Source organism: Oryza sativa, chromosome 5 (genome assembly GCF_034140825.1).
Source record: "Oryza sativa Japonica Group chromosome 5, ASM3414082v1".
Classification (NCBI taxonomy): domain Eukaryota; kingdom Viridiplantae; phylum Streptophyta; class Magnoliopsida; order Poales; family Poaceae; genus Oryza; species Oryza sativa.
In genome coordinates, this window is record NC_089039.1 from 24155538 (window position 1) to 24165186 (window position 9649).

A 9649-nucleotide genomic window follows, 5' to 3' on the forward strand; every position below is an offset into this window, starting at 1 on the left:
AAAAAACGTCCGTTATATGAAAAAACACAGTAATTTTGAAGCAAAACATCGTGATTTCCAAGGTATGTGCGTTGGCGTTGCTCACCTCACCTACCCGTTCGTTACTAGTAGTTCGCTGCTTGCACGATTTCCCGGTGCGCCCTGGCCGTCCGATCTCCTCGGCGCGGGATTTCGACGGCTCAGATCTCCTCCCTCCTCATCACTGACTCGGTCCCTCTCCGCCGCGAAGCGTGGCGGCCACCGTCGCGGCGACCACTTCCACCTCCAGCTCGCCGCCGCAGCCGCCTCCTCCTCCATCTCCACCTCCACCTCCTCCTCGCCTCCGTTGGGCGAGAGGGAGACGGAGAATTCTCCGCTGCCATGGCTCCGGTGCGGCTCGGGGCTCCCACTTCCGGCGCCCTGCTGCTTCTTGTCCTCCTCCTCATCTGCGGCGGCGGCGGAGGCGGTGGCGTTGCTGCCGGGGGTGGAGGCGGAGGTGGAGGCGGGAAGGGGAGCTCGGTGTACCCGGCGCCCGTGGTGTACCCGCACCACTCCCGCCAGATCTCCTGGAAGCCCAGGTTCACTTTCTCTCGCTCGCGCGGGCGCCGCCATCGGTTGGTTCTTGGTTTCGTCTCGATCTCGACATTGGATGGACTGACTGATGCGTGATCCATGGCAGGGTGTTCCTCTACCAGCATTTCCTCAGCGACGACGAGGCCAACCACCTCGTCTCCCTCGTCAGTGCCCACCACCTCCCCAATCCAACAAATTTTCATTTCTTTTCTCTGCATGAATCGGGAGTTCTTGTGGATGCTTGAACTCTGTATGCCCAGGATTCATTGAGTTTTTAGAGGATTTATGTTTTTTTTTAGGCGAGAACGGAGCTCAAGAGGTCAGCGGTGGCTGATAACCTGTCCGGCAAGAGCGAGCTCAGCGACGCCCGCACCAGCTCCGGCACCTTCATCCGCAAGAGCCAGGTTAGGTCTTGATTAACGTTTTTTTTTCTTTGAATTATTTGTTCATCCGGAGTGTGAGTTCATCTTTTTTATTGAAAAGTATCTTTGAATAAAGGGGGTCTTTTAGTGTATGAAGATAGATGTGCAATATAACTTAAAGTAGTTCTTGGCTAAATGAGAGGATTCTTCCTCCCAATTTTGAGAATTTTCCTTTAAATTTACATAATTCTTATGTAATGAACAATCATGTCCAAATTTGTAGGATCCAATTGTTGCTGGTATAGAGGAAAAAATTGCTGCGTGGACATTTCTTCCTAAAGGTATTTGACTCCATTAAGACAATAACAATGCACTTTACTATTCATGCAATTCTTAGATGTTCTATATAATTCATAACTTACACATGTGAGATATTGTCATTTTACACCTAATAATCAACCTCCCTCTGGGCCTTTGTTTTCGTTCCTGTACCTATGGGCAGTCTTGAAGTGAAAGCCTCTAAAATAGTTATGCTCCACTTGGCATTTCATTTCTAAAATAAACAAAGTAAAGCCTTTAATGTTGAGCCTCCTTACCTGACTTTGGGGCTAATTCATCCAAAGGTTAGTTTCAAGCAGTATGTCATTGAAAACCACGCTCAATAATTGTTTTTTTTCCTTTTTCTTTTTGGGTGGGGATTGATAGTAGGGATTCTTTTTTATGTGTCCTCATGTTGTCTTCCTTCATACATAATCCAAATTTATGTTAACTTTATGTGTTTTTATTTTTTTTCTTGTACATATTATGTGATAATAATCAGAGAATGGTGAGGATATCCAAGTGTTAAGGTATAAGCACGGCGAGAAGTATGAACGGCACTATGATTACTTCAGCGACAATGTTAACACTCTCCGTGGTGGTCATCGCATAGCTACTGTTCTTATGTACTTAACAGATGTTGCAGAAGGTGGAGAAACAGTTTTCCCTCTAGCTGAGGTAATTTCTTTACTCCATTGTCTCCACGGTGTTTTTTTAAAAGAAAAGGAGAGAAATCTGAGCCAACAGGCCACAACCAAGCATGGGCTCCTTTACTTTCTCAGCGGTTTTGTGAATTTGTTTTGGGATCTCTTATTGCATCATTTTCTCTACACACATTTGTCAAACAGGAGTTTACAGAAAGTGGCACAAACAATGAAGATTCAACCTTGTCAGAATGTGCTAAAAAAGGTGTTGCAGGTATAAATTTCTACCGATGTTCCTTTTTTTTGTTTGTAATTATGATTCCCATGATTTTTGTAATATATCTTATGCATTTCTCAATTGATATACTACTGCTACCTCAGTGAAACCACGAAAAGGGGATGCACTTCTGTTCTTCAACCTTAGCCCAGATGCTTCAAAAGATTCATTGAGCCTCCACGCTGGATGCCCAGTCATAAAGGGTGAGAAATGGTCTGCTACAAAGTGGATTCGTGTAGCCTCATTCGACAAGGTTTATCACACACAAGGCAATTGCACTGACGACAATGAGAGTTGTGAAAAATGGGCTGCCTTGGGAGAGTGCATAAAGAACCCAGAATACATGATTGGAACAGCAGCATTACCAGGTTACTGCAGGAAGAGTTGCAACATATGTTAGCGATCCAATTGTAAATAATCAACGGTAACTGCTTTGTCGGCAGTCTGATTTATACAGGAATGGGTTAAAATAAGTAGGTTCATGAGGTTTTTGGCACAAATTCTACCAGTTTTGGTTACTTCCTGATGACAACTTGGTTTTTGTTACCATTCTTCAATGGTAACTGGCAGGAATTAGAAAGCAACTCATTGTTAGTATCCATAATTTATGCTAGATGGAGATGCACTTTATCAGTGCAATTTCTTTGGAGAGCAGGTTTTTGTTTTTATTTCATAGAGTTGTCGACTTGAGCCTACTAGGTTATGGTTGGATTCTGCCAGAATTTACAAACATCTGGTCTGGTTTTCATCTGTAATCCTTGAGTTGTCGACTTGAACCTACTAGGTCATGGTTAGATCCTGCCAGAATTTACAAACATCTGGCCTGGTTTTCATACCTGTAATCCTTCTCATTTGTGGTATATAGCTTCAGTGATTTTTGAATTCATTAATCAAATCTCTTTATCACTCTAATTCTGCATTCTGTACTGGAATATGTTCAATTGCCTGCTATCTGTGTGCAACTCAAGAGCTTTTTACTGACCAATGATGATGAACAAAGCTTCAGGAGAGCCAGAACTACGGCCATGTTTGGGAAGCCGAAGATTCTGAGAAATAGCCGATAAGTAGCCAGCTAGTGATAATCTGTGTTTTCTAGCTTTTGGAAACCACTATTTCATTTTATGGATTCTATAGCTTCTGATCCTCAGAATATTGATAAGAATTGAAGCTGTTTGGAAGAACCGGAGATTCTGGGAGAAACTGTAACCGCCAAACCTCCCCAAAAACTGGTCCTGAACCTTTTGAGTCTGAACTCTGAACCATCTCAGGGCAAGTACTATAATGTCTCATATGTTGCCTCTAAAAGTGCCATATTGGATTGAGTGATAAGGTGAAAGAGAAAAGTGAGAAGATTGATGATGAGTCACCCCTAAATTAAGAGGCAACCTCCACACAAATTTCAAAAAGAGTGCGAGAAGGGTGTCTTTTATTTCATAAGTGAATAAAATAGACAAATTTAGAGGTGGTAGTCATATTTGCCCTCATTAGTCATGACATCTCCTGTTCCTTTCTCACGACATGACGCCGTCCAACTGCGAGAAGCCCTGCACAAGCACACAAGATCCTTTTGGGTGCTTGCCCATAATGTGGCAGCAGTTGTAGCAGAAGTGAGAACCCTGATGAGCTTGCAGTTTTGCAGCCCAGCTCACATGGGAACAGAAAAAACTCACAAATGGATGGACAGTTGGGAATTGAATTTGATGATGCTGTTGCTTGCCATCTTCATTCATTGCTGCTATCTTGGAGTACTGTACAAGATGTGCAGTCGGTCGGTGCGTTGTGTCCACATTCACAACCGCCTTCATTCATTCATTCATTCACTTCTATGTGCATCATGCTGGCAAAGGCATTTGTCATTCTGTTTTAACTACTTTGCTGTGAGATTTTCTTTTTTGCCGTGAATTGTGTCACCTGTAACTTTGCAACCATGAACAGATAATCTGCAGCTATAAACAGTACTCACTCTAGTAAAAAGAAGTTGATGTTGGAAAAACTAAACTCTGTTCTTCTAACGTCAAACAAATTTGAATGGGTATTCAGTTCTCTCAACGTACAGTTTTTAATTCAAGGAATGTCATTGACAAGTGTCCAAATCTAAGAAATGTCATCGAAAAATGTGAGTTCTAAAAAAAAACATCGTACAAAACAGTTTTATCCCAAATGCGGAATGGACGAAAACCTAACGGTGATGGTAATTTTGGAACAAAATCCCCAAAAATATCATCGCCGTTAGGGTTCCGTCCATTCCGCGCCATTGAATATATTGTTCATCCTATAGCACTTAACGGTGCGGAATAGACGAAACCCTAATGATGATGGTAATTTTAGAACAAAGTCGTTTGTAAGATGATATTTCTTAGATTTTATACTTGTCGATGGTATTTAGAATTTATACTTGTCGATGGTATTTCTTAGATTTGGACGTTTGTTAATGGTATTTTTTGGATTATCTTAAAATGTAACTAAAGGAAGTATAGTAGATATGCTGCACCAAGGAAGAACTTTCTTATCATCATGCTGTTCTCTTTTTTTTTTTGAACTTTGCTCATGCTGTTCTTGTGACAACATAAAACCAGAAAAAGTACTAGTATTTCTCACATACCACACTAGGTGGTTACATGACGACTTGTGAGTCATCACATCAAACATATGAACAAGATAAGTATATACGTCCTTGCAAGGACAAATGTCATGGAATCCAGCAAGTTTTACATCAAAAGGAATTTTATAGTTACTTAATACGTCTTTAAATAAAAAGGAATTTGATTATGATCAGCAAGGACCATACAAACAAACAGCCACATCACCCCCAGAAAATGATAGCTAGTTGAGCGGATCAATCAAACGATTCTAAACATCCCGGCGACGACGACGGCGGCGGCGGCAATGGCGACGCCGACGGCGACGAGGTGGTCGCCGGAGCGGCCGGCGGCGGCGGCGTTGGTGGACGGCGTCGCCGTCGACGGCGGCGAGGCGAACGGTGAGGTCCCTGCAGATGAAGTTATTAAGGTCACATGAACTCGAATTTAGCGGCCGTATAAATACGTGACAGGCACATGAACCTAACGGTACGGCACGTCAGTGTTTACTGTCGAGCAATTAATTGCCATCATAAACTGTATATGATGCTTTTGTACATGTAGCCGATTAAATGTTTATTCCTCTATGATAGCATCATCACAAATTGTATGAACAACAACCATAACGATTCCCTCTTCTTTTTTCTTTTCTTTTTTTTGCGTGTATAAGGCAAAGCATATTAGACAATGTGAGTTAGGAGACGTATTTACTGGTGTAGTATGCATTAGTAGTGATGTGTTCATCAGCATCTTTTTTATACAGCGTGAAAAAAGATTATTTGAAAAAAAAAATCCGGCTGGAAACACAAATCTCTGGTTAAAATTAGATGCTTCCCTAAATCTTTGCTGGTATGTGACGTGTGTATTACTCAGCTTTTATATGTTGGAATTTCAAAAAAAAAAAAGGTGGGCAATTTCAGATATTTCAAACGCTAAAAGGGACTGATTTACTGAACTAGAACAATATCTTTGCCAAACTAAATCAAACTAAAATATCTATAGCCGGAGGCTCCTCATACATTAAATTCCTAATACTTCATTTCAAAATTGTGAACCTCCTGCCTTAGCCATCACTGACAAACAATCAAAATTAAACTACGGATATTTCATATTTCTACAATTCTACTCAACAAAAGCTATGGCGAATGATCAAGCTAATTAATAACTCCAGTTTTCTTAAAAGTACAAAACGAACAACATAATTAGTGAGAGCAAGTACATGCTTACCAGGGAACTGTGGGCCCTCACCGGAGGGCGAGACGGCTGCCGGCGAAGGCGACGGCGTTGGGCCCATTGGAACATTGAATCCAAAGGCTGCAAAATTAATTATTTCCCAAACTTAATTAGCCCATAATATGCTTACTAATCAAAAGCAAATACCCTCACCAAAAGTATAGAGCTATTACTTTTATCATTAAGACCTATATATCCTGCATATAACAAAAACCAAACCAATTCTAGCAATCATTTGCTCGATTCTGTCAAATCAATTTCACTCGTATGCTCAATATGCATATGCCAAAAGATGAGTAGCATCGAAATCAAATAATAAATCTGAAACCATTTTACCTAATATAGTAGTATATTAGTATGCATATAACAAAAACAAAGAAACATATCTCTATATGCAACCAATAATAAGTAATTAAGATATAAATCTAGTTTAACTTTTTTTTTATGGAGAGAGTGCTGCTGCTACTGCTACTAGAAGTGATTAAAGTGATAATTGGGGGAGATTAATAAGATTAAAGATTAGGGAGGTGATTGATTGCCTGCGCAGGTGGAGACGGGAGGGGTGGAGACGCGGCAGATGGCGGGGAGGGCGAGGGCGCGGGAGTAGTCGACGGCGATGCCGTAGGAGTCGCCGGCGCCGGAGAGGAGCTCGCAGAGGCACACCGGGTTGGACTCCACCAGCCCGGCCAGCTCCGGGCAGCACGGCTTGTCCGGCCGCCGCGCCCTGCTCCCGTTCTGCACGTACGTCAGGCAGTCCGACATGTTCAGCAGCGCCGTCAGGCACGCCTGGTCCAGCACCGGCCCCGCTGGCCCCGGCGCCGCCGCCGGCGCCGACTGCGCCTCCGCCGTCGTCGCCGCCGACGCCGCCAGTAGTACTACTACGGCGACTGCCACCGCCGCCAGCGTCGACGTCGGCCACCGCCGCTGCGCCGCCATGGCGCGCTCTCTGGGGGCTTTGATGGCGAGTGGTTCGTTAGGCGGTGGAAGGAGAGGAGAGGAGAGGAATCGAAAATGAATTCGGAGGCGTCGTGTGACACTGGCTTGTCCTGCAGGGTACACACGTATATATAGAGTGATGCGTCTTTTTTTCTAAAAAAAAATTCAGGTTACACACCACCGCGTCCACCTTGCCAGATATAAATGTGTTCACTTAGGGTGTGTTTAGTTGAGGAAATAAAAATTTTTGGGTGCCATATTGGACGTTTGACCGGATGTCGGAAGGGGTTTTCAGACACGAATAAAAAAACTAATTTCATAACTCGTCTAGAAACCGCGAGACGAATATTTTGAGCCTAATTAACCCGTCATTAGCACATGTGAGTTACTGTAGCACTTATAGTTAATCATGAACTAATTAGACTTAAAAGATTCGTCTCGCGATTTCCTCCCTAACTGTGTAATTAGTTTTTCATTTATCTACATCTAATGCTTCATGCATGTGTCTAAAGATTCAATGTGATGTTTTTCGGAAAAATATTTGGGGAACTAAACGGGCTTTAATACACGCTCAACGAACGTACAAGTAGTACGTCATAAATAAAATCTATATATCTTGCGAAATTCATATTCGAACACCATGGTGGTGTTTGAAATTCATATATAGATAAGGATGAAGATTAAGATTAAGGTTGTGTATAGATTCCAACTTTTTTTCATCGAACTTCTAATTTTTTCGTCACATCAAATATTTAGACACATGTATGGAGCATCAAATGTGGACAAAAACAAAAACTAATTGCACAGTCCGGCTGTAAATCACGAGATGAATCTTTTGAGCCTAATTACGTCATGATTAGCACATAGGCTAAAAAGATTCGTCTCACAGTTTATAGTCGGAACCTATAATTTGTTTTGTTATTAGTTTACATTATTAATACTTCAAATGTATATCCGTATACGTCAAAAAAAATTGGCCAATTTTTTACAGCATCTAAACACGGCCTAAGTGTTTTACGCAAAACGATATGGTATCAACGTATGATTAATTTTTTAATTGACTTTTAGTTATTTATTTTGTAAAATATCCAAACTTTAGAGCAACTTTTATATAGGAAGTTTTCGCACGAAACATATCGTTTAGTAATTTTTAAAAAGCATGTCACGCATATCCAAACTTTGGTCCAGTTTTTGTTGAAGAAATAAATAAATCTATACATCTTGCGAAATTCATATTTGAGCACTATATGTATCCCGAGTCATGACGTTTGGTGCAAGAGCATTTTATCCATGTCTATCTACAACAACAATAATATATATGGAGTATAAGTTTTCAAGAAAACAGCAATAATATATCGAACGCAATTCAAGGATGATGGCATATGCATGCATGCCGCATGAAGGATATGAGTTGTGGCTATCTAGCTAGCTAGCTCACATTAATGCACCTTGTTGTAGGAGTAGGATGCGTAGTTCTTAAAAAAAATAAAAAAAGAAAGAAAAATGTGTAGGATGTGTACACCCTCCGTCCGTCCGATAAAAAACGAATTTAGAATCGGATGTGACATATTCTAGTACGATAAATCTGAATATATATATGTCTAAATTCGTAGTAATAAAATGTGGCACATATAATACTAGATTGGTTTTTTTTAATAGAACGGAGTACATGTGAAACAAGAAACTGCCCGTGATTAAATCCTGTATCTATACAGTCGACACGCATGCATTGCGGCTCCGGTTCTCGCGGCAGGGATTAAATCCTGCCGTCCATCTTCAGCTCGATTCATCACTGTCCATCAGGTCAAATTTGCGCAGTTCACACACGCCGGCCGCCCGGGCCGACCCTCGCGTTGCATGATCGAATAATATGATTACGGCGAGCTGTTCTGTTCTTCGGTTCATATGCATGATCCGATGATCGATCGATCATGAGGTGCCAGTCTTTTGCATTGATTGGATCAAACATAATTCTCCCTCTGTCTCAAAAATAAATAAACACATGTGATATGTAACATATTTTAATACTACAAATCTACTTATAAAATAGAACTTATATTAAAGAGACAATCCATTATATGCCACTGAGTTTGTCACATCTTTACGATTTGCCACTGACTTTACCACGTTTTATAATATACCATCGATTTTTACTTAACTTTTATGATTTACCATCGCCGTCCAGTTAGTCTCCGTTAGTACTGTACAATTTTGTTCAAATGACCAAAATACCCCTGTGATAAAACTTCCAAAATGTGGACAAAAATTCCGAAATACCATATTATAAACATAAGATAGTAAACATTCAAAATTTGTCCAAAAACTTAAAGTCTGATATTTCAGAATTTTTATCCAAAATTTGAAAGTTTTTGTCTCAGGGGTATTTTGGTCATTTGGATGAAAGTGTACAGTACTAACGGAGACTAACTGGACGGCGATGGTAAATCGTAGAAGTTAAGCAAAAATCGATGGTATATTATAGAACGTGACAAAGTCAGTGGCAAATTATAGACCCATGACAAACTCAGTGGCATACAATGGATTATCTCTATATTAAATTTGTTTATTTTGGAATCGAAGAAAATACGAATAACCAAGCAAAGCTTGTCAAGTGCCTTCCTCACATATATGGTTGTGTTTAGTTCACGCCAAAATTGGAAGTTTGGTTGAAATTGGAACGATGTGACGGAAAAGTTGAAAGTTTATGTGTGTAGGAAAGTTTTAATGTGACGAAAAAATTAGAAGTTT

The 9649-nt window shown here is 40.9% G+C and overlaps 2 protein-coding genes across 2 annotated transcripts; one reads left to right on the top strand and one right to left on the bottom strand.

Annotated features, from left to right (window-relative positions):
- Nucleotides 1-136: 136 nt before the first annotated feature.
- Nucleotides 137-3065, top strand: LOC136356585 (probable prolyl 4-hydroxylase 4). Its single transcript, XM_066310774.1, has 7 exons — nucleotides 137-557; nucleotides 659-716; nucleotides 852-956; nucleotides 1198-1255; nucleotides 1735-1910; nucleotides 2081-2150; nucleotides 2258-3065. The coding sequence occupies exons 1-7, from the start codon at nucleotides 361-363 to the stop codon at nucleotides 2551-2553; spliced, it is 960 nt and encodes a 319-aa protein (XP_066166871.1). The 5' UTR covers nucleotides 137-360; the 3' UTR covers nucleotides 2554-3065.
- Nucleotides 3066-4722: 1657 nt separating this feature from the next.
- Nucleotides 4723-7003, bottom strand: LOC4339156 (non-specific lipid transfer protein GPI-anchored 12). Its single transcript, XM_015782409.3, has 3 exons — nucleotides 6505-7003; nucleotides 5960-6046; nucleotides 4723-5142 (listed from the first exon to the last, which is right to left on the bottom strand). Exons 1-3 carry the CDS (start codon nucleotides 6899-6901, stop codon nucleotides 4994-4996), a joined length of 633 nt encoding a protein of 210 aa, XP_015637895.1. The 5' UTR covers nucleotides 6902-7003; the 3' UTR covers nucleotides 4723-4993.
- Between the last annotated feature and the right edge of the window lie 2646 nt (nucleotides 7004-9649).